At 40.0% G+C, this 25,911-nt stretch overlaps 1 protein-coding gene across 5 annotated transcripts in view; it reads left to right on the top strand.

Moving 5' to 3' along the window:
- Positions 1-25,911, top strand: part of cdk5rap2 (CDK5 regulatory subunit associated protein 2) — an 86,115-nt gene that overhangs the window by 5,560 nt on the left and 54,644 nt on the right. For 3 of the 5 annotated variants that reach the window (XM_057819072.1, XM_057819075.1, XM_057819073.1), the window contains exons 1-12: positions 13,209-14,808; positions 14,920-15,036; positions 17,843-17,962; positions 18,042-18,134; positions 18,204-18,422; positions 18,495-18,665; positions 20,810-20,920; positions 20,986-21,123; positions 22,518-22,697; positions 22,765-22,959; positions 25,129-25,302; positions 25,459-25,567. In XM_057819072.1, the coding sequence (XP_057675055.1) occupies positions 13,777-14,808; positions 14,920-15,036; positions 17,843-17,962; positions 18,042-18,134; positions 18,204-18,422; positions 18,495-18,665; positions 20,810-20,920; positions 20,986-21,123; positions 22,518-22,697; positions 22,765-22,959; positions 25,129-25,302; positions 25,459-25,567 (2,659 nt within the window). In that variant the 5' untranslated portion in view covers positions 13,209-13,776. Of the gene's footprint in view, positions 1-1,686; positions 1,746-5,256; positions 5,319-7,339; positions 7,451-9,780; positions 9,858-9,930; positions 10,055-10,206; positions 10,356-10,420; positions 10,548-10,624; positions 10,673-13,208; positions 14,809-14,919; positions 15,037-17,842; positions 17,963-18,041; positions 18,135-18,203; positions 18,423-18,494; positions 18,666-20,809; positions 20,921-20,985; positions 21,124-22,517; positions 22,698-22,764; positions 22,960-25,128; positions 25,303-25,458; positions 25,568-25,911 lie in introns of those variants that run through there. The other 2 variants (XM_057819077.1, XM_057819074.1) reach the window with 2 other exon arrangements.

The following is a 25,911-nucleotide window of genomic DNA, read 5'->3' on the forward strand; positions in this document are numbered from 1 at the left end:
TTATACCCATCTGGATGCCACGAGCTGTATGTAAAAAAAAAAAAAAAGTCAGAGATTAAGATGACGCTCGCCACGCTAAATGCTAAAGCTAACGTGATTGTTTTGATAACGCTATGAGTTACATTTAGTGTGTGATGATCGCTCAGCACAGCCCTTTAAAGGTTAATGCAACATTGCATATTCTGTCATGCCAAGCTAAGAAAACAAGTCAATGTGTTTCAAAACAAACCAGCATGGAGCTAATCCCAAACATCCTAAACACCGTTGAGGATGAGGGGGTGCAGCAAATACTACATGAGTGACACGACCAAAACACTGCTAAAATGCAGGTTGACGTACCACATGTACAATAAAAAAATGTATTATAAATGTGCGCATTGTGAACATATGACGGAAACTATGTCACATTTTTGTCTCGTTGTCGTCTCGTCGGACAAAAACTGTCTTTCCTCTCGCGATGTTTTAGTCTCCCGAGACGCGTTTTTGGCCCGTCACGTCATCGTCATGAAAAATCGACAAAATATTTTCGTTATCGTCATGGTTGACAAAAACAACGATAAAAGTAACCAATTGTGTTCCATTGCTTGAGGGACACCATCATTTTATCATTTCTTCAGGGGTCAAGGGTCACGAGCGTGAAAGCAAACACTTGAGCCGAAACCAGTCTAACCGGATAAAAATAAAACAAAGGAAAATGAAAGCAAATGGTGTTGTTGTAGTTGTGTCGTCCCAGTGTAGTCAATTCATGAGATGAGCTCATGTATGAATCACATTATTGACTGTTCTAATTACATCCGAGGTGGACATCAAAATGGGTGTCAATTAATTTGATAATTGATTAGTGGATTCGTCGCTCAGCACTGCCCCGTTGTGAAGTGACACCCTCACAGTGGTCTTCTTGTTCGCTCAACAAAGCCATGCCCGTGTCTTGAATTTGATGGCGAGGCTGCCACTGGCACATGCTGTGTCTGTCACACACAAACAACGAGAGAGCGAGAGCGCTCTCGCGTCAAAGAAGCGGAGAGTCGTTCCGGAGCTATTTCTGGAGTGTCCGGAGGGCTCTGCGCAAGAGGTCCGCGTGAGTAATGCGTAAACATCGCTGGGCTGGGATGTCTTTTCAAAGAAAATGACTCTAAGCGCGGTGGGCGGACGCAGCTGTGATGACTTTTGATTAGTTGCTCAATGACTCATGAGTAGGGGTGTGACAAAATATCAAAATGGTTATTATATCGTGATACTTTGTATCCCAAAAGGTTCGATATATCGTTTTGAAAAGCTGTCACTGTCTTTCTGTTCATTTTACGGCATTTACAGGTCACTTCCTGTTGAGTTTGGGTCAAGGCCTATTCATTTGGGAGATTTTAGGGTCATTTGCTGTACTGTAACCTAAAATCAACAGAAGGTGACCCAGAAATTCCCTCAAATTAACAGGAAGTGACCAAAAATCAAGAGCAAATGACCTGAAGTGCTATGGGTGTCCAATCCGTTTGAATTCCTAGTTCAAACAGATTGCACGTCTACTAGTGATAAACTCACAGCAGAATGATGAAAATAGTTTGTTTTTCTGTTTATTAGTTGTTTTTTAGAATATCCTAGAATCCATGTACCAGTATTGATGATTGTTGTATCCTATCATGATTTACGCAGAGGTTCCCACCACTATTTTATTTGTGATTTTCTCCTCAGCTGTTGCCTTCCCGACTCGCTGAACTGTGGCGATCGCTCCGCCCCGGACGTCATGACAGGTACAGTACTCGGTTCTTTTTTGTTTGGCGGTCTCTTGTGCGCTCATTAACGCCAATGCGGTTGTCATGTTTTGCAAGCAACACCAGAGTTGAATTCAACAGTCCCGCTGGTATTTCTCTCATCGGGCTGCAAATATGACAAGGAAGCATTGGGACTTTTTGTACTAATTGCCACTAGGGCTGTCCCAAACGACTAATTTTCTCCCGATTAATCAGCCGACTATTTTTACGATTAGTCGACTAATCTTTTAATTAATTTTTTTTTTTTTTACTAATTTAGCAATGAAATTTTTGTTGACGCTTATCAAGTCACAAAAACATTTTGGAACAAATTCTTTATTAAAAAGTACAAATAAACAGATAAATAACAATAATAAATCACAAACAATGAGTTCAAGTGCTGATGGAATTAACTTGTGCAAAAGAATGGAATGTAAACAGATTCAGAACACTGACTTCACCTTTCCAGCATGATTCAAAACAATTCTTAAAAAAATACCTAGCATTAATATTATAGTATACTGTAGTACTATATATAATAGTATTATAATAATTATTCATTGCCAATCAGACTTTTCATAAAGGGTGTCATTTTAAATGTATTCTTAGTGTAGAATCGGAAGTATGTGGGATTAACTCCAGAAATCGTTATTTATATGACGAACATGAAATGCTTTTATTTTGAAATGTTCACCGGAAGTACGCTCGCTAAACCGCTAACCCTAACCCTGCTTTACATTCCACAAAAAAAGCACTTTTTGTCATTGCATTTGGTGTCACTAATAGATTTTTTGTCCTTTTGCAAATGCTGTTAACCAGCGATTTTTCATGTTTGAAGTGTCACCTTTTAACTGCAAGTTTTGGACAAGGCTGCCTGTTTTATAGCCAGCTAAAGTAGGTCGTCTTTTTTCCCATTCACCTCAATGTAGCAATGCAAACGTATATAGTGTTTAATATAGATGTGTTTTCTTATTTTGTATGCCTGAACTTTAATTCTACAGCGTGTTGATGACAGAAAAGAAATGGAGTCTCATATGCTAGCAGCACGCACGCACAAATGTACGCACGCATGCGCGCGCAACGATAAAACGCAGCGACAGAGAGACAGGGCACAACAGTGTACCCTCCTTTGTTTCTTTAAAAATAAGTCAAGATTTTGGACTCTCTGGTGCGCTTTTTTGGCTTTGTGCCGATTTCCCTGCTTGCATACCAAGCGTCCGACATTCTGAACTTTCCAAGCATATTTTTTTTTAACCCTTCATTAACCGTCGACGGGATGTGCTCGTCGACAGATTTACGTCATTGATGACGTCGACAATGTCGACTAGTCGGGACAGCTCTAATTGCCACCCACAGCACATACTCAATTGTCTATGATGTTGAGTTTCAGTGAATTCTCCAAATGTTTTTTAGATGTGTACAAAAAACTTTTTTTTTTTTTTTTAAATGCCAAAACTACAAACCAACCAGTTTGCAGATGTAAAACATAACTATAAATCAGTTACAATATGATCTTACCATACTGAAACCTAGAAAGACATTAAAAAATGATTTTATATATATGCATTTTTTCCAACAATATTTAAAGATTAATAATTGTAAAAAAACAAAAAAAAATACAAATAATAATTTAATTAAAAAACGGTCATAATCGTTTTCACATCCGATCGTCAAAACAAGATTTAGCACTAATGGGGCAACCGTAAAGCAAATTAGTCACATTTTCACGTTCAGTCTTACAAGTAGGACAATTATTTTTTTTTGTCAACATCCCTAAAACCTTCCAGGTATACATTACGTGTGTATATATTTTGCAGAATCGTCAAATGCATTTGCCTTACTTTGTTTGAAACAAAAGGAGCAAGTTACACCTCATTCCATTTGAAAATGGCTTTCCAGGTTTAAGAAGGGGAAAAAAATGGTACCTTGGAATCTTTCACGAGTCAAATCTTGGTTGTTTTTTTTTACACAACAAGTCACATTTGTGTTTTCTGGGGCAGTCTGAAACCTTAAAAAAAAAAAAAAAAAGTCGAAGAAAAGATAAAATCCACTATACATTGGCTTCTGAGATCGAATCGGACAAAGTCCTCTGAAAAATCCTAGCCCTAGCACAGAGGTCGGCAAAACGTGTTTTAAGAGCCGGATGCGGCTCTTTAGCGCTGCCCTAGTGGCTCCCTGGAGCATTTTCAAAAATGTTTAAAATGGAAAAAGATGGGGGAGAGAAATATATATATTTTGTTTTGATATGGTTCCTGTAGGAGGACAAACATGACACAAACATTCTTAACGTTTTCCAATGCTGTAAAAATGTGTAGAATAAATATTAAATTTTAACATTTCTGTCAACGAAAATTTGCGTCATAGCCTGCGACACACGTTTCTATCAGTAGAGCGAAATGCCATGCAAGTGGCTATTGTAAACAAACTGGCAGCCTAGTACCAAGTTGGGAGTGAGAGAAAAAGTGTGATCCCATTACTTCTGAAGAACTTAGAGAGCGCAAAAATATAATTTAGAAGTGGATTTCATCGCCAAACTCCACTACTGCTGCAGTAGAGTACAGTTTTGTTGTAACCAGGGAGATAATAAAGTGTGGAAAACCGTTCACAGATGGTGAGTACATGAAGGAGACATTAATCAACATTTCAGAACACCTATTTGCAGACTTCAAAAACAAAACCGAGATAATACAGAAAATCAAAGACATGCCCAGATAAGGGGCATGTTCCGTACATTCCATTTTGTTGTTTTTCAAAAACCTCAAAATAAAAATGACATCAAAAATCGGATTTCTTGATTGCATTTCTTTAATTTCGTAAAAGCAAAGAAACAATTTATCAATATTGTAATGAAGTTAAAACTTGAGGTGGCATCATACAACATAGCAGTCACATGGTGCGTTGGATGCACTGCAGGGAAAATAAACATTAAATCATGGATGATCATTATGTATTTTTAACCAACTTAGTCATTTTGGTAGTAGGCTAATATATCTACCGGTAATACAGATACATACAGCATGTGTTACCTTCATTATAAGGCATAGGAAGGCTTTTAATTTTTTGCGGCTGCAGACATATTTCTTTTTTGTTTGTTTTTTGGTCCGATAGGGCTTTTTCAACATTTTGGGTTGCCGACCCCTGCCCTAGCATCTGATGTACAAAGGGCTAACAGCTATCAGTGCTAGCCCAAGCATAGCAGCTGTGTGGCAGCCCATTGTGGCAATCCGTCCTCTTGATGTTTTTTTTTTTTTTAATAAATACGTTTATTAATTGTTAATAAAAACAAAATTACTTAAAGTGTTATAATATTGTAAAGTTGATTTAGTTTTGTTGTTGTTGTTTTTTTTTTTTTTTTTTTTTTTATTTTATAGGATTTAACTCACTGTCTGTCACTGACCTGGCTGTGAACGCTTATCTTTCATTGCTAAAAAGGGCTAAAAGAAGATGACAGATGACTTTGTGTTAAATTAACTTTACAATCCACGATGTGACTAATGTGTTGCTGTTACAGCGCCATCCTTTCCCGGCAAGATGTCCCCCTCAAAAGCCCTCACTATGAAGGACTATGAAAACGTGAGTGCTTTCTATTTGACTGCTTTATACGATCTACTCATCCCAGATTATTTTTGCCATGATCTAACTAGTCGCCTCACCTCAAAATTAATATAAATCCTTTTATTAAAAAGGAAAATACAGATAATAATCTTTATATTTCTTTGATCAGATTTATTTTTCTTTATTAATTAATTTCAAAATAATATTAAAAAAACAAATATTTTTTAAAATTGTTTTTCTTCAAATAAACAAACAAAACAAAAGGGAAAAAATAGCAATTTCTTTTTTAATTTTAGGGAAAGTTAATTTATATATTTTTTTCAATAAAAAAGGGGGGGTCGTAAATATTCAAATTTCTGTATTCTTGATCTTTTATTGAGGGCTACAGAAACGTATTTACATTTGCTCTGAGTGAAAATTCAGATGATTTACTTTGACAAAATGGCATGGCCTCAAGTTTGACATCTGAAAAGCACACGAAAGGAAATGGGTGATTCTCATCAAAGCTATGCATTACAGTAATGAGCGCATAGCTTCAAATAGCAAGCAGATGCTATGATAACTCGGTCATTTTTTGGAGCTCCCTAATGTTTTACTGACAGTCAAATATCTCAAATATCTCATTAATTCATGTCATGTCATATTAAACAAAGACATGCCCAGATAAGGGGCATGTTATGCACATTCCGTTTGTTGTTTTTCGAAACCTCCAAAATAAATGACATCCAAAATCGGATTTCTTTATTGCATTTCTTTAATTTCATAAAAGCAATGAAACAATTTATTAATGTTGTAATGAAGTTTAACTTCATCACTTAATCATCACCTATGGAGCGTGAGGAAGTAGGCGTATGCAGTATAAAAACATAAAGCTAAGAGTCAACAATATCAAAAAAATTCCCAACAATCTCTGTCTTGCTTTCTTTGGTGCATAATGGGTCAGAAGAACTTTGGAAAAAAAAAAAAAAAAACACTTTGATTATGATGAAGCAATGCAACAGTCATTAAAGCTGCGTGCTTTAATTCAAAGCAGGAAACTATGATAACATCATCTGCGAAATGTTATTGTTTCAAACAAATGTACATATTTTTGATGAAATGGATTGAATATTTTTGATGCCGTATTGCGTTGAAAACATCCAAGCTTTTCATGGATATTGACGCATTACGGTCATGAATTTACGACTCTTAAATCACTTAATAAACATACAAAATACTATTTTGGTAACAAATGGGCCACACGATAGACAAAACCATCTTTCAACTGAAAATGAACGATTTCAGGTTTGCATGACTGTACCCCTAAAATGTTCAAGAAGATGGTATAGGTTATGAGAATCACCCATTTAGCTTTTTTAATTTGTTAAATTAAGCAAATTTAAAATGAGGGTGGCGAGTAAGTGTGAGGCAGACGTGTGCCAGTACAACGTGATGACCCATTTCACGTTATGCTAGTGTCCAGAGTACGGCATCCTCCTCTGTGCCCTGCCCACTCTTCCAGATGGGCGCTGCTCACAGCCCCGTGGCACAGTGATGCACAGTTGGGCTCACTCTCACAATGAAAGCCTTCATTCACTTAAACAACGAACGCACGCCAGAATCATTGATGGCGTTAATAATGTACACACAAAATCACATGATTTTATTTTACATTGGATTTTACATACAAGGAAGTGACCCAAAATGAACTCTGTGGCTTCCACTGACAACGTCCAATTGACTAAGACTGGGAGGATGGGCTATGAATGCTCATATTTCAGTGCCATTGGCACTCATATTCCAATCAATTTGAACTGGGATTCTAAATTGATTGGACATCTAGCACACAATGGCAGCTGTAAGTTAACTTATTTGGCGACAAATAAACTGGTCCAGCCCACATGAGATATAATTGCCAAAAATGTGGCAACACCACTGCCTACAGTACATGATTCCCAACTTGTAGTGACATTGTTAGCGTTTCATGGTCAAATCAAGACAATTTGATTGGGAACAACTACAACAGGACATTTTTGTGATCGCTACTGTTTCTTTCGCAGCAAATCACCGCCTTGAAGAAGGAGAACTTCAACCTGAAATTGCGCATTTACTACATGGAGGAGCGTATGCAGCAGAAATGCGACGATTCAACGGAGGACATCTTCAAAACGGTGGCATATTTATTAACTTCTACTTTCATACTGTGTGGTAATGAGAAATTATACTCCTAGAAACATTATTTCAATAAAGAAAAAGTCCACTCTGAAACTAAAGAAAGAAATCCGAGGTCGACGGATATGGGATTTTCAAAGGCTGATGCCAATTTAAACAAACAAAATTCAGCCGATTCTCGATGTCTTAAGCCCATTTTATAAGCTTTTTGAGGCTGATATACTTTTTTTGAAACGCACATTGATTACAAAAGGCAATTAAAACACACACTGATTACAAAAGGCAAAACACACACTATATAAATGTATCTCTATCTACTGGGTGGAGAAACTGGTTTGCTCAGTGGAAGGTTGACCCGCACTTGGTATGAAGAAGTATAACATACCTACAATAACTGTGCAGATATTTGCGTCACACTTTATGCCATGAAAATTGTACGTGATGCAAGGATGCAACAATAAAATGAGAACGTAGACATGAAAACAAAAAAAGGAACCACGTGAAATGGAGTGAATGTTTCATTTTCCAATGTGAAAATCAACAGAAAAGGGCAAATTATTGTAATAAATTTGAAGAAATTTGAATGGGAATTCACTTCGATATTAGCTTCGGTGAATGAACATGTAAAACTTGGGGTGGCTAAGAACCAATGGTCTAGTGTGACTTCTTTCTTAAAAATACAGTACTCCTCTTTTAATTGCGTATGTTGAAACTCAGTATAGCTCAGCACTGCCTGGTAGAGGTGGGAATCTTGGGGCACCTAACTATTCGATTACGATTCAGAGGCTACAATTCGATTATAAATCAATTTTTGGTGCATACTATTTCAGTATCAAGTTAATGGTTCAAAACTGTAAATAAAATACTCAAGTCCCCATTCTGTATCAGCAGCTTTAAGCTACATTCAATTAATTTAATATTATGAATCAACTGTTAAAGTTGTTAAAATTGCTCCCGTTATCACATAATTTCCCTTCTGTCTCCTTTCAACATGTGAACGTTTTAAAACTTTCATCATTTAAAGATAGATTCAAGTAAAAATTTTGCCGATTTTAGGAGTATTTTAAATAAAAGGTTAATTAGGTTCGCTCGGAAGGTTTGCTACAACAGCCTTCCAGAGAAGTCTACTGCTTTAAGATGGCAGCCGTTTACTAACGCCGTTGTAGGTACACTATCCACTCGCCCTCACTATCCCCTCGGGGGGCCTGCGCTTGACAGTGACGCAGGTGACGTTCTGTTATTCTTGCTATGTGATTGGCCAAAGAGTCGAAATGCCATAAAATGTCTGTTTAAAAATGAAACATCGGTCACAACAACGCTTGCACAAACTGTTGGGTTCTTTTTTTTCTATAACCATGGACGATTTTGAGGACATTTTCCTCTACTTAAAGACACGAGAATATAGCATCAGGCCACATTCGAGAGAGACAGATGTTTGCGCACATTTTTATATAACTTTAACATTTGTTAACAATACTCTCTGTGTGTGATATCGGCACGGTGGCCGAGTGGCTAGCACATCCGCCTCACAGTTCTGAGGTCAAGGATTCAATCCCAGGCTCTGGCCTTCCTGCGTGAGTTTCCTCCGGGGAGTCCAGTTTTCTCCCACATGCGTGGTAGGCTAAATGAACGCTGTTGTCCGTGGGTGAGTGTGTGCATAAATGGTTGTATGTCTCATTGCTAGCAACCAATTCAGGGTGTACCCAGCAGAGTTAACTGGGATAGGCTCCAGCACCCTCCGCAACCCTCGTGAGGAAAAGCGGCACGGAAAACTAATGAATGAATGCGCGTGATATCATCACTCGCTTTACATACTCATTTTTAAATTGGCACTTTTAAGCGAATGCATTCATGAACAACAACGACCATTTTTAACCCTTTCGACTCTTTGGACAATCATATAGCAAGAATAACGGAACGTCATTGTCGAGCACAGGCCCCCCGAGGGGATAGTGAGGGTGAGTAGACAGTGTACCAGCACCGGGGAGTCTGTCATTTTGCATCTAGTTCTTTATACATGTGCTATCTACCGTAGCATTATGTGACCGTAGTTTGCATCGGCTGTCGGCCGCAGTCAGGTATTATTGTTTTTCATTTAGTGGCATGAGTTGAGCCAGAGCCATGAGTTGAGCATGATGTTTGCTCTCGGTCCGTTCCTCATTGCGTTCTGAAGATCACGCTGACTGTGTTTTAGTTCCGCTTTACTTGGCATATTTCAATAATCGGAATTTTGATGTTTGTGAATCGTTCTCGAATCATCCACGGCCGAATCGTGAATAATCTAAGAATCGGAAATTTCGGAAATAGATGGCACGTCTTTTCTTGACAGAACATCGAGCTGAAAGTGGAGCTGGAGTCGATGAAGAGGGACCTGGCCGAGAAACAGGAGCTGCTCGTCTCGGCGTCGTAAGCACTTCTCTGCCATCAGAGTTTGCAAACACCGCTTCGAGCTAAGTCACTTCGGCGATTGTTTTGGCAGCAAAGCACTGGAGAGCCTGGCCGGTCGAGACACTGCAGAGCCGCAGCGCATCAGAGAGCAAGCGCAGCGGGACATGGACGCACTTCGCCACTCGTTCAACACCAGGATCGCCCAACTAGAAGAAGTGAGAAGCGTACTGTCATGTACAGAAGGGGTGTCAAATGCAGGCCACATTTATGGTGACCCCATAGCAGGCCGCACATTTGACACTGCTGAACTACAGTACTGAAGACAGATTAAAGTTGATTTTGGTTGTCGTCGTTTGTCTCGCGTCAGTGCCTGCGAACGAGTGAAGAAGAGGTGGAAAAGATGGCGACCATCGCCGAGCAAGAGAAACTCAAAAACATCCAGTTGGAGAAACGGCTCCAGTCGGTCGCTGTCACCCCATCGTCAAGCAACACTTTGCAAGACCCACAGAATGACAAGTAAGCTCGAGAAACTGACATTTCCCAGTTTGTAGATATCTCCATTTTGTTTTTTTTGCCAATAGCATCATTGAGCAGTTGAAGGTCACGTTAAAGAAGCGGGAAGCGGAGATCAGTCAGAGAGACGACAGGCACCGAGAAATGGAAGAGCTGTCGTCTGAACGAGTCAAGCAGTTGACAAACGAACTTGAGGTTCTTACGACGGGCCCGTGTCGCTGCACTTCTTCCACCATTTGCCATACAGCCAATTTTGTTTGTTTTGACGGCAGGCCTTGAAGGACCGACTACTCCGAGAAGAAGAACAACCTGACCACCAGGTTGGTGTCTTTTTTAATGTATATTTGTTCTATCCATTTTGTATTAGGCCATATTTTCAAGCATTCTTTTCTTTTTTATTATTATTGTTTTTTTTTTAGATTTGTTTTGGTCTCAGGACAAGTAAAAGTGTTTTTGAAGTACAGTGTTTTTCAACCTTTTTTGTGCCACGGCACACTTTTTTTCTTTGAATAAAATACAAAAGCACATTGCCTGCATTAACAATACAAGGTTGTGTATTTAATAAGAATCAAACAGCACATTATATGGTCATATTTTTACTCACTCATAGTGTGATACCTTTGCTTTTTGTATTGGAGTAGGTATCATTGCATTCCTCATTCAAATGAATCCCACAATGGCCGGTTCTTCTTCATAGTCTAGCGTAATTCCACTGAAAGATGGCTTTTGCTTATTGCCTCGCACCAGAGATTCTCCGAAAAGAACAGGTTTTTGCTTCCTTTTGACAGCCTGAATATTTGTTCTGAGTTAACATTGTTCCTTTTAAAAACCTTTCCCATCGCATTCACCGTTATAGTTTCACTAGCTAGTCGCAAGCCCCAATGCTAGCTGATAGCTTCTTAGCTCTTAAGGCTAAGTTATGCTTCTGCGGCAGACCTACGGCGTCAAGGCAGACCCGATTTACGACCCACCACTGTAGCTAGACGTGCAGCTCCACAAAATGCTGACTACGCGACGCGTCAATGTGTGGTGACGTGACGCAAATGGACTGTGATTGGTCAGCTCAGACTGTTGTTTCCGGTTCAGCGCAAAATCACTGCCATTTACAAATATTCTTGCGCTAACAACCACCTCCGCAACAGTCTTCTACGTTGCCTGCGCCTCAACATTTGTATGATCAACATTTGTTGTTCAATGTTGATGAGCTGAAGATCCACATTCAAATGTTCCATATCCGTTGGCATCGTTGTGTAAGTGGAAGAAAACTAGAGGAAGTCGAAAAGAGTCCCCCAAAACCGTGCAAACACAACGCCACACCCCTCTAGTGGCTAGGCGGTGAATTATAGAGCAACGCGTTCCCTTGCCACAGAACTATCGAATGCTCATTGACGCCGTAGTCGCTATGCCGTCACTGCAACGCAGAAGCATAACTCAGGCTTTACACGTCACTAAACAATTAGCTATCCATCGACACTTACTGATATTGAAGAGTATTGCATGATGGCTACCATTAAACAGAACAAACACCAGATTTTGCGCATTTGCGGATTCATTTTCCAAAAACATTTTGACATCTATTAGGTGTAAGTTAATGATTTTCTACGGCACACCAGACACTCACTATGCCATGTCACAGTAGTTGAAAAACACAGTTTTAGCATATTGCATGTGGATTATTTCAAATTCGAAGGGTAGTTTGTAAAATGTTCTGGTGTGACCCATGTGATGAGCTTTAAAGACAGCGGTGAACGGCCGGACACACAAAACGGCCAATCCCTTGTCCTGCTGGGAGAGCATTCGCTCTTTAAAAAAAAAATCCACTTAAGAGAGCTGTCTTTGGGCAATCACTGTTGTCACAGATCCCATTACACCTCAATCCCAAGGAGGCAACCAGATGAGCCTCCCACGACTGCATCTCACTTATAACCACCATCAAAAAGTCAAGGTAGACGACAGGAACGCCCAAGTGTTCTTAGTTGTGAGCTGGGCTGCTTTTCATAAATGGTCGACCATAAATAACTAACTCCAGACAGCTTGGTAATCTGGTTTTAACTCTCTGGCTGTGGACCCGCTGCCAAGACCTAACAAGGGGCCGTGAACTCTGAGTTCACCATGCCAAGTGGTGACAAGTTGTTGCAGGGAGTGCGTAGCTAACAAAGCTAGAATTTCTTATATGATATTCAGGGGGTTTCTGGTCGCTTTTTGGCATGCCGTACAGCCCTTGAACTTTGACCAACCGATCATCCTGGCTGGCTAGCTAGGGCTAACCCTAACCCACTGAAAAATATGGGTTGGTTAACCTAAAAGTGGAAAGATTTCAAGTCGACTCTATAATCCTTTGATTTCTCTGAAAGCGGCCCTCGTCATGAGGATATCATAAAGGCAGTATTGTTTCTCCTAAGGTTATGTTGACCTCATAACAGACAGACAGAAATGAGAGAAAATCATTTAGTTAAATGTCATTCAAACCTGTGGGTTTAAAACAAAGCTAAGATGATCACATAACAAACTAGCATAACTAGCAAGTGATGAAACAACTTGAACAGTAACTGAAGACATAATGATCACAGAACATGAACTCTGAACGGTACTTTTACAATATTATTGACATATTTTGCTTTGCAGTGAATTGGGGTAAAGCTTCATGGTGGTTCATTTGCTGTTTGGCACCATCAAGTGGTTTTGAAGCCAAAGAGGTCAACGATATTGAGAAGATAATGATGTTACTTTATGAACAAAATGCAATAAGTCCTTTTTTTTTTTTTTTTTTTTTTTTTAGAAATGATAGCTTTACAAAAGTGTTTGGCTTTAAATGGTTTCTTTTTTTGAGGGGGGGCATCTTTCACTATCAAAGATATTTGACTAATATTATCTACATGCATGCACTTGTTTATCTATGTCACAATTAAGAATGAGAAAAGTGAGGAGAGAACAGTCATAGTATGCTGTTTTTTTTCTCATCAAATGATTCAAAAATACATACTATCGTGGCATATCGCTATCGTGATATAAAATAGCCCATAATGTGATAAGGGATTTTACCCATATCGCACACCACTACCCCTGAAATAGCACAAAACCAGAGAAGTGAAACATTGAAGCTGAAATGTTCTCCGATTCTGGACCGGCACACATATACTTGCTTTGCTACACCCGGGAGGAGCCGCTCAAGAAGTGGGTGGGCGGGCAACAGCCATAACAAAGATTACTACAGTAGCCTCAGAGGATTTGACCTGATCGGTTGCGTCGGATGCGAGTGGAACAGAGGCAGGAGCGGGGATTATTTAAGGTTTAGGATTTACAGCGCTCTGTAATCATTCATTCTCTGCTTTGCTTCGCCAAATGATGGGACGGGATCTTTAGGAATGACTCTTTTGGGCCTCTTTTACGCGGACCAACCTGATTCGCGTCAACCGAAGGCGGCATGAAGGACTGTTGCCGTGTATGTGGCGGGCGTCTGATCGGGAACCAGTGTCGCTGGATATTCAGCTCGTCCGCCAAGAGGAAGCTACAGATCATTTTGTCACACGTGCTCGGCCGGGAGGTGACCCGCGACGGTCGCGGCGAGTTCCTCTGCGGGAAATGCGTCTTCCAGCTAGAGAAGGTGATACAGTGCGACGTGAACCTCAGCCAGCTGCAGGAACAGCACAACCACCAGGTGCAGAAACTACAAGCGGAGAAAGCGCACCTGATTCAATGCATCATCCACGTCTACAAAAAACACAACCCCGAAGAGGAAAGGAGCGATGAGGAGAGTGTCCCTTCCAAGACTCCGCTTAGATCGTCCGGGGCGGGCAGTTTCGACGACGAGGTCACGAGCCTCCTGCCAGATGACGCGCAATCGCCGAGAGAGAGCGGTGGCGGTCACCGCATGAGAAGATGCGTTAGTCTGGATAGACTTGCGGGCAAAGGAGTGTTCCCGGTACGTTCCAGTCTCAAGAAATGGAGGGCGGGATCGGCCGTGGGACTGGACAGTCCCATGAAGAACTTTACCTTGCGAGGATCGCGTGGCAGCTCTCAGAGCATGTATCTAGACCTTGTACACTACAAGGGCACCTTTCCTCGATCCGGATTCAAGGGCCGATCTGCATCCCTGCAGTCTCTCAATCGAGACTTTGAAACTCCGGAATCCACGCCGCTTAAGAAAAAAAGCAGAGAAGCCACGGTCCTCAGGAACGCCGCCGTTGACGATCCCATCGGAAAGGGGCGAGCCAAAATGCTCCTCCGCAGTTCCTCGTGCCAGCCCTCCGTGATCTTTGACTTGATACAGCTCCTGCGGTGCCTCGGCAGGAGGGGGCTTTCTGTCTCGGCCGGGAGCCGCATCCCCGTCCTGAAGAAGTTCAGTGTCGTTCATCCTCTCGTATGTACCAAGCGTGTACGCAAAGATGCTCGTTGGAAGTCTCTGCACGACCTAACGGAGGAATTTGACGACCAATACGCGCCCGCCACGGCGGAGGTAGTTTGAAACTGTGGCGGAACTGGACACGCTGTCACTGGTACTATATGTTAGTGAAGGTTAATGATCATAGTTTCTTTCCCTTTCTGTCTTTTGTGAACTGTTGCACAGAGCAAGATTCATCGACTGGAGTCTGTAAACAAGCTGCTCACTGAAGAACTTGCACAAGCAAAAAGCACCCGCGAGAATCTGACAAAGATGCTGGAAGAAACGCAGAATGAAAGCAAGGTATTCGTCAACTCCCCAGACACGCATGTAATTGGTAAAAAATAGGAAATAGACCAGGTGTGCTCATGACGTCCATCGCGACGCTAGTGTGGGTTGAGCGCGTCATAAAAAAATACATAAATAATTATGGTATGTGTGCAACATGTTGTTATGCAACATACATCGCGGTAAGTTGTAAGAATGCAGATCATTTGAACCTGGTCATTTCATTAGGAGCTGTACAAATAAAGTTGAATTAAAAAAAAAATAGATACAAGCCATTCACCCATCATATCACTTGTTTGATACACAGTCAAAAGCAGAGGTGGGTAGAGTAGCCCAATTTTACTATGGAAGAGTAACATTACTTCAAAATAATATTACTAAAGTAAAAGTGATCACCTAAAAAAAAGCGCAAAGACCGATGATGTATAAATATCATGGCAGGCCGACCGTCATTTCCTTTTTCTTCGTAGTAAGACGAAAAGCGATAAACAAGCATCTGCATTTTAACCATGGCAAAGTGATAATGGCTAAATTAATCTGGAAACATAACTAAATTAAATTGCTACTGGATTTAGAGCCGAGGAAGAGACAGTTCATCCTCCATCTGTGGAAATGTGTGGTTTATTTTGTTGCCGATGCCGACCAAAAATGACGTAATGTCCGGGTTATAAAATCCCGCTCCCGCCCTCCCTGCGCAGAGAGTGTCGAATCACCAACACAGGACAAGTCTGAAAGTGTCCAACCCGGGTAATTCCCGGGCCATCTCCCCATGTTTGAAAGCCATGACACGGGTAAATCCCACGTCACCTTACACATGAATTTACAGGGATATACTGTAAGTCTGAAAGGGGCTTTAGAAGTACATTTTTCTCAAAAAGTTACTCAAGTAAATGTAATGCATAACTACCCACCTCTGGTCAAAAGTCTATAAATATTATATATACATACAGTGGGGCAAATAAGTATTTAGTCAACCACTAATTGTGCAAGTTCTCCCACTTGAAAAGATTAGAGAGGCCTGTAATTGTCAACATGGGTAAACCCCAACCATGAGAGACAGAATGTGGGGGAAAAAAAACAGAAAATCACATTGTTTGATTTTTAAAGAATATATTCGCAAATCATGGTGGAAAACAAGCATTTGGTCAATACCAAAAGTTCATCTCAATACTTTGTTGTGTACCCTTTGTTGGCAATAACGGAGGCCAAACGTTTTCTGTAACTCTTCACAAGCTTTTCACACACTGTTGCTGGTATTTTGGCCCATTCCTCCATGCAGATCTCCTCGAGAGCAGTGATGTTTTGGGGCTGTCGTTGGGCAACACGGGCTTTCAACTCCCTCCACAGATTTTCTATGGGGTTGAGATCTGGAGACTGGCTAGGCCACTCCAGGACCTTGAAATGCTCTTACGAAGCCACTCATTTGTTGCCCTGGCTGTGTGTTTGGGATCATTGTCATACTCAAAGACCCAGCCACGTCTCATCTTCAATGCCCTTGCTGATGGAAGGAGATTTTCCCTCAAAATCTCTCGATACATGGCCCCAGTCATTCTTTTCTTTACACAGATCATTTTTCCTGGTCCCTTTGCAGAAAAACAGCCCCAAAGCATGATTTTTTTCACCCCCATGCTTCACAGTGGGTATGGTGTTCTTCGGATGCAATTCAGTATTTTTTCTCCTCCAAACACGAGAACCTGTGTTTCTACCAAAAATTTCTATTTTGGTTTCATCTGACCATCACACATTCTCTCAGTCCTCTTCTGGATCATTCAAATCCTCTCTAGCGAACCGCATATGGGCCTGGACTTGTACTTTCTTCAGCAGAGGGACACGTCTGGCAGTGCAGGGTTTGAGTCCCTGGTGGCGCATTGTGTTACTGATAGCAGCCTTTGTTACTCTGGTCCCAGCTCTCTGTAAGTCATTCACTAGGTCCCCCCGTGTGGTTCTTGGATTTTTGCTCACCGTTCTTGTTATCGTTTTGACGCCACGGGGTGAGATCTTGCATGGAGCCCCAGATCATTTTCTAATAATTGCTGCCACAGTTGATTTCTTTACATCAAGCATTTCACCTATTGCAGATTCAGTCTTCCCAGCCTGGTGCAGGTCTACAATTTTGTCTCTGGTGTCCTTCGACAGCTCTTTGGTCTTGGCTATAGTGGAGTTTGGAGTGTGACTGACTGAGGTTGTGGACAGGTGTCTTTCATACCGATAATGAGTTAAAACAGGTGTTATTAATACAGGTAACAAGTGGAGCCTCGTTAGACCTTGTTAGACCTCGTTAGAAGAAGTTAGACCTCTTTGACAGCCAGAAATCTTGCTTGTTTGTAGGTGACCAAATACTTATTTTTCACTCTAATTTGGAAATAAATTCTTTAAAAATCAAACAATGTGATTTTCTGTTTTTTTCCCACATTCTGTCTCTCATGGTTGAGGTTTACCCATGTTGACAATTATAGGCCTCTCTAATCTTTTCAAGTAGGAGAACTTGCACAATTGGTGCTTGACTAAATACTTATTTGCCCCACTGTATATAAATAAATCAAGTCTAATTTTTATCTATTAATCATTTCATTAGTAGCTCGCAACATAGTTTGCTGCTGAGCTTTCTAGCAATTAAAAAAATAGGTAGATCATGGTATGTTGTCTCCTTGAAAAGTAGATCTCGGAGCAATAAATTGTGACAAACACAGAAATAGACGTTATTAAAAAAAAAAAAAAAAAACGCTTTTTAAATGCTTTTAAACACACTACAACTTAATACGCAGGATTTGAATATTTCTTTAGCACCTTCCTAACACTAGCTTTAACTGTTTGTCCATAGATGCTGTCAGAAAGGCTGGATGAGAAAGAGGGTGAACTCCTCGCAGAGAAGAAAAACGGCCTTAAAAGGGACAAAACCATCCAAGGGCTCACACAGGTTCTCAAGGAAAAAGAGAAAGAGGCGAGTCTATAAAAAACAACTTGTACCTTCTTTGGAGGTCCGACTATGTTTTTATTTTTATTGTTTTTGCTTCACGCAGATTTCGGAGTTATGTCATGAGATCGAAGACCGAGATGATGCGCTCTCCAAAGCTCGTGAGACAGCGCACAAAGCCCAGATGCAGAAATATCAGGCAAGCTGTGTACTTACTTGCCATTCAGGTCTTTGCAGGACCATTGAAACCTTGCATTTTCTCCCACAGGGAGCAGAAGAGCACCAAACTCTATTGATGGCCAAGCAAATGGAGCTAGTCCAGCTGCAGGGTGAGCACCACGGGAAGGTACTGGAAGCTCAAAAGCTGCAGCGGGCCCTGGAAAGGAGAGAACAGGAACTGGCTGACTTACAGCAGTCAAAGGAGCAGCTGGAGGTCGAGCTGGAGGATCTTCAACAACAGAAAAAGAAGGGAGACAAAGCCCTAAATGTGAGACTGTCCATCTCAAAAGAAAAAACTATACCTCATATCACTGGATTTCAATGTTGTCATCTCTGCCAGGATCTGAACAACCAACTGAAAAAGCTCAGTGGCGAGATCGCAGAGCGGGAAAGTTCTCTTGAGCAGCAGTACCAGGATCTGTTAGACCAAACCCAAAGAAAAGTCTTGGCGCACGAAGTCACCATCCAGCGGTTAACATCCACACTGGCTGACAAAGAGCAGCAGTTACTGGTAAAAACAGATCTAGTGTCACAAGTAAGGAGCAATGAAATGTCATTCGAGTTCCAAGAGTGCAGTAATGACAAGTAGTGCTGCAACGATTATTCGATTAACTGGAGTATTTGATTAGAAAAAAAGATTCGAATTAAATTTTGCTGCTTCGAGTATTCGTTTAATATAAAGTGGCGATGTAATTGTTTATTTTGAATGTTTTTGCATTCAGTTTTATTTATTTGGGTGGATACACTGCCTCTGGTCTGCCTCATTTCACATGGCTGAATCCAGCTGCTCCATGTTAAGACCAACATAAGCCAAGTTTTCGTTTGCGCTAATTTTTAATTTTTTTTTAATGTATTCGTAATTTATTTATAGGTATATTTAGCCGTTTTTTTTTTTTTTTTTTTTTTTTTTGGTAATATGTGTCTGAACCATTTGTTAAAAGCATTGTAAAAATTAAAAAAAGTTTGTGTTTTATAGCATTTAAGCTAGCGGACTTTTGCAATGTAATTTAGCCGATTGTTCTTTTGTTGTACATAGATCCTTATTTATTTATTTATTTTCATATCGTTTGAGGCTCAGCTCAGGTATTTGAATTTTTCGTGCTCCTCATCCGATTACTCGATTATTCGAACTAACTAGTTTATCGATTCATCGACTACTAAAATAATCGATAGCTGCATTCCTAATGACAAGCACGTACTTGGGAGGACGGGACAGGAAGCCTGCTGGGTCAGTCATGAAGGTGCCCCAAAATGTTAGGTGGGGGCGGGAATTGTGCAAGGATGGGGGAAGAATGAGGAGGAAGGGAAAAAAGCTTAATCATGTCACTGTCGTGACAGAAAAGTGTGAAATCCCGAAAAAAAACCTGAGTCATATTTTAGCTGTGATGGATTAAGTACAGTGATCCCTCGTTTTTCACGGTTGATGGGGACCGCCCCCCCCAAAAAATTGAAAATATTATTACATTTAAAAGAAAAATGTTTTTTTTTTTCCCCAAATTAAAAACAAAAAAAACCTTATATGTATATTTTAATAAATGTTTTTAAGAACTGCAAATGTAATCATTTTGATATAAATGAGATATATGTAAAAGAAAACTATGATTTGCACGTGTATACATGTGCAAATTTTTAAATGAAATACTGTGGGGGGGAGGGGGGGGGGTTATTGAAAAACAATCCGCCATGGACTGAGGGTGCGAAGTTGAAGCGCGGTATAGCGAGGGATCACTGTCATCACTTTTTTTTTTTACTTCAGTAAAAGTACAGATGCAGGTGCAAAAAATTACTTAAGTAAAAGCACAAGTATCTAAGAAAATAAATACACAAGTAAATGTACAAATATACTTACTTTTCGTCAACGAATACTCAAGCAATTTTATTTGACGAATATTCAAGATGTTTTCATCAAAGGTTTTTGTCTTACTAAACAAAGTTTTCGATTATATATTTGTATATGTGTGCATGTATATATGTATGCACATTTTCCTCCTTATTTTATAGAATCAGTTTGACCTGAAACACAAAGAAATGACATTTAACAAATATTTTCTGCATAACTAGGACGTAAAATCGGAAACTTTGAATATAGCCTCTAATTTTTGCAATCTTTTACCTTTTTATTGGCAGTTTTTCCATTTACTGTAGTTTGGACCCAAGAAACACAAACAAAATGATTACATGCAAAGAACAATTTATATTCTGTAACATGGTGTAATCAAACCAGGTTCATACCAGTACTAAATCTGGAGCAGGTCTCTCCAAACTACTACCATTAATAAAAAACAGATGTTCGCTATTACCAAGTTATGTCAAAACCACCAAACGCGTGCTGCACCTCTTCTTATGATAATACACATTCATAGGCAAAACAGTACAATATTTTTAATTAATTATACCCACATGGATGCCACAGACTTTTAACTTTTAGAGGATGCTCGTCGCTTGCCATAGTGAAGCTAATGCTAACACGAATGCTATGCTAACAGCGCGAGTTACATTTAGAATGTGATGATCACTCAGCACGGGCACATTTTCGTCGTGTTTGGTCATGTTACAGTCACCCAAGACCCGTTTTTTGATTGTCGGTCAACAAAATGTTTTAGTCACCGTTGACGAAAACAACAACGGCCCTAATCATTTGCGCTTCTTCTTTAGGAGTACATGAACACACTGAAAGATTTGGAGCAAAACAAGACTCCGGCAGGAAATGACGGCATGCTCGCCAAGCTGCGCCAAAGGCTGAAAGAAAAGGAGCGAGCGCTGGAGGTGAGCAAAGTCATTTCCATTACATTTCGAGGGATGGAGAGGATTTGAGCCGACTCTACCCTCAGCGAGCGCTGGACGAGAGGTTCGCGGCCATCGAGGAGAAAGACAACCTAATCCACCAGCTGCAGCTGTCGCTCAGGGAGAAAGAGAGAGACATGGAGAGGCTCCAGAACTTGCTATCGCACAACGAGGAAACTATCAGCGTGAGTAGATGAAAGTGGAAAATCAAAGCTAAAATGCTAAATTTCAGAACATAATACAAATCAGTGGTAAACTTTTTATTGCGTGCTTTGAAAAAAAAAAAACAGCATTTCTTCGTATTCAGAGATCTTCACACCTAAAGACTACTCTTGTCACAATACTGACAATAACTCGATATCAATACTCCCAAAAATTCTCGGGACCATTTTCAATACAGTGATCCCTCGCTTCTTTGTGTTTCAAACTTTGTGTCTTCAGTCCATCGTAGATTTTTTTGAATTTAAAAAAAAAAAAAAGTACAGGACTTTATTTAAGAATGTTAAGATATTTGCAGGTATACATGTACAAATCATTTTTTTTCTTTTATATCTATACACCTCATATATGTCATAATTATTACATTTGCGGTGCTTAAAAAACATTTATGAAATTATACATATATGGTAAATGGTGTTATACTTATATAGCGCTTTTCTTACCTTTCAAGTTTTTTTTGTTTATTTTTTAATTATACTTTTGAGGGAAAAAGTGATAACACGTGTTATACTAGTACATCTCAATAGTACATTGAACACACCCGTTTTTTAAAAAAAATGTAAATAAGCTCCACCTATACTTTGTGGATATTTTATTTTCGTCAGTGGTGCGGTCCCCATTAACCGTGAAAAACGAAGGATCACTGCACTATTTTTTTTTTTTTTAAATCAACTTTAGTATATTATATACTCTAAGTAATTTCTTTTTATTAACAATGTATAAACATTCTTACGGTATTTGGGGAAAAAAATCAAGAGGACAGATTGCCTTAGTGTGGTACTACAAAGTTGCTATGCTTGGGCTAGCGCTGATAGCTGTTAGCCCTTCATACAAATGCTATTTTTTTTCCTGAATGTAAATAAGCTCCGCCTCTACTTCGCAGATTTTCAAATATCTTTTCAACGATGCTACGAAAAACGAGGGATAACTGTACTGTACTACATCAATAAAACACCCAAAATTAAATGTTATATTTTTTCTTTCAGTGCCCTTGACGATGATAGACGTCCAACAGACTTAATTCAAACTCTTTAAATGAGTTTATCACTCGTAGACGACCAATCCATTTGAACTGGGGTGCTAGCATTAAATGAAAGACCCTCCCACTTGAAATGGTTTGGGCATCTAGAACGGTCAGTGGCAGCCAGTTTAAGAAAAATAACTTCCTCTCTCCCTCCGAGCAATTGGTTTATCACTGGTAGACGTTCATCACTAGTAGACTGGGTGGGTGGCAGCGAATGAACATTCCAATTGCAAGAAATATTTTCAAGTATTCATTTTTTTTTTTTTTTTTTTTTTTTGTGGACAAGTCAATTGACCACTCAGAAGAGGGATGTTTCTTTTCAATTTTGCGTTCCAGAGTTTTGATAGCCTCATTAAAGAGAAGGACGTGGAAGTGGAGCACCTCACCAACACGCTGAAGAACCTGCAAAGGGCCAAGCAAGATGCGGAGGACAACCTGAACAGGTCGCTGCGGGAAAAAGACTCCATCATCAGCCAGCTGCGGCACTCTCTAGACACCAAGACCAAAGATTTGGAGGTAGCAATGCGTCAACGTGTTTTATCATCCGTCCTCTCGTCGTAACGCCAACATTCCCTCTGCTCAGGAAATGTCCGAATCGGTGCTGAGCCAGTCGCAGAGTCAAGCGCGCGATTTGGCTGAGCAGATGAGCCAGAGGTTAAAGGTGAACGAGGCCATGCTGGCCGAGGCGGTGAAAGCCAGGGAAAGGCTCGTTGCCGACAACGAGGGCGCCGTGGAAGGACTGCTGGCTACCATTAGCAGCAAGGACCAGCTTATTAAGGTCAACTTCTGATAAAGTCGCCAAAAAACTCCCATTCATTTGTAATGGGATGCCATTGACGGCCATGTATGTCGTTCCATTCATTTCTAATGGCCATAATTTCCCCTTTATTTTCAATAGCAGAAAACTGCGGAAAATACGGTATCTTGATGCCATTTACAACCATGTACAGTATATCCTTGCCATTGACGGCCATGCTTGTTGATTCTGTTGATGCCAATGTACTTGATTCCATATACGTATATGTAAGTCGATGCCATTGATGGCCGTGTACGTTAAAATAGCAACAGGACGTGACCTTGAAATGTCCCCTAATCAACAGGAAGTGACCTGGTATCAACAGGAGTGACCCTGAAATGTTCCCAAATCAACAGGAAGTGACCCTGACATGTCCTCAAATCAACAGGAAGTAACTCCAAAATGCCCCAAATTAAACTGCAAGTCTTATGTCTGTCTGTACCAACCACAGCAAAGCTCCCATCGCAATTTCTCCACAAATTGCAGTTTCTTGTATTACTGACACTACGGCCCCCGCGGGAGAAAATGAATGAATATTATAGATGACCTAAATGAAATTACATCAATAATAATAGAGTAACCAGATGTGAAGTTCTAGAAATAAATAGCCTTCTAGAATGCAATTTATTTGCAAGTAAGGTATTGTATGTCCCTCTTGGGAAAAAAAAGAAAATAATTAGTTGGTTTTTTTTTTAAAGCTTTATGGGGCAATTGACAATTGGCAATTCGCGAATTTAAAAAAAAAAAAAAAAAAAAAAAAGCAAATTTTGGGTCATGTCGATCACGCGGCTCCACCAAATGTGAATATTTTGGCCTACGTGACTCAAAATGTTATGTACACAATGTGGACACCAGGTCTCAATTATGACTATAAATATACTATTTTTAATGAAATTTAAAAGAAATAATCAATTTTAAAAAACTTCAAATTTTGTTAAATCTTGGCTGTGCGGCATTTAGTCAGGTGCACTCCTTAAAATATATATATATATATATATATATATATATATATATATATATATATATATATATATATATATATTATTTGTCTCCTGACTAGGCATGTGCCGGTATAAGATGCTGACGGTATGATACCCTTAAGCAAAAATATCACGGTTTCACAATATCACAGTATTGCAATTACAGTTCTAAAATGCTATATGTTGAGATATCTGGGTTTAAAAAAAAATCCATTGAATATGATTTTTATTTTTCAAAACATATTAGCAAATTGGAACATAAGTATAATAAGTTAAAATAAATAAATTACTGAAATATTCTCAATAAATTAAAATAAATTCAGTGCTCTAGGTGAGCGTAAACCCACAGCTCAACATTATTACGGTCAGAAAAATAATTTAATTAGTTTCCATAAAAAGAATGTGTATATGACTCGTATCAGGTTTACATTATACCATACACATACTCTCTTTCTTAACACAGACAGTTGCCAGCGAGAAAAAAATACATGTTTTACTACCGCTAGACACACTAAACACGCTGGAGTTAACTCTCGTAGCTGGTAGGAAACGTTCATGACAGTGTTGCAAAATCATATTAGAGATATTGCCTCCTCTAAGCCACAGCCGTCTGTAACATTTCTGTTGCCGAAGTATTCCCATACCAGTGATTTTGTTTTCTTCGATGGGGGAAAAAGTTAAGGAGTCTCACCTCCTCCAGCCATCGTGTAGCACAGCTGACTCACTGACACTGAGCAACAACCGGTGGGGCCTAGCAGCTGCAAGCGAGGGATTCCTCATTCATTTTTGGGACATAAAAGATAGCTAATACCCTAGGGACGGTATAACGGAAAATGTTTGCAGTTTTGAAACCTTGACGTTTTTATACCACGGTATACCTTGAAACCGGTATTCGGCACATGTCTACTCATGACAATGATGACTTTTCAATTGCTAAGAAAAATTCGCTTTATTTAGAAATGACAATAAAAATGTACATAAAATGCTCATATGAGACAAAATAATTTACGAACAACGCAAGAAATGGTTTTCGTACTTATGCATGTATGTGCATGTCCCTTACAAAAACAAGATCCCCCCCTCTTTCAAAAAACTTTTTTTTCTTTACATCCTTTTAGAAAATATTTTTTTCTTATTTTAAAAAAAAAAAAAATCAAAAAATTGTCTCCAGGAGTCCGCCGAGCACTACAACCGCATGCTCTCCGAACGTTCCCGTGAGATTCAGGAGCTGAAGAGGCAGCTGTCTGAGCGGCAGCTCGAGCTTGTCGCCACGGCGGCCCAGAAGGACTCCTCGGAAAGCGACGAGCTTCGAAAGCTCCTGGATAAAAAAGACAGCCTCATTGACGTAAGACCCCCGCGGGGAACAAATTTGCTTGACTCAAAAGTCTAAGGAATTTAGAACACCAACAGTGCCAGTAATCCTGTCCTACATTTGGACTCTCTTGCCTCTGTGGTTACAAGTTTGTAGTTTGATTACTTGTGTTGTGGTTGATTTTTACAGCAGCTTCTCCAGCGCGGGCAGGAGACGGAGCACCATAAGGAACCAGATTACGTGCTGGATCTCAGACAAACCATCCAGATCATGCAGGAGAAGTTAGACGAGCGAGAAGGTGAGTTTTTTTTTTTGTTACTTGACATTGTTGGCGACTGACTTCTAAGCCAAACGCAATGAGTTCGTATTGTTGTAACTAGGAGTGGAACCTCTGTGTACCTCACGATACGACTTGAGATACAAGGCTCACAATAACAATAATCTCACTATATGGCGGAATGACAATTATCGATATTTAGTCAGGTAATAATTATAATTGCGTTTATCACTAGTGGACCTCCAATTTGTGTGAACTGGGAGGTCTGCTCCCACGTCAAACAATTTGGACGTCTATGGAGGTCAACGGCAACCAATGAGTTAAATTTTGGGGCATTTCGGGTCATTTGCTGTTGATTTTGGGAC

Source organism: Corythoichthys intestinalis, chromosome 17 (genome assembly GCF_030265065.1).
Source record: "Corythoichthys intestinalis isolate RoL2023-P3 chromosome 17, ASM3026506v1, whole genome shotgun sequence".
Classification (NCBI taxonomy): Eukaryota; Metazoa; Chordata; class Actinopteri; order Syngnathiformes; family Syngnathidae; genus Corythoichthys; species Corythoichthys intestinalis.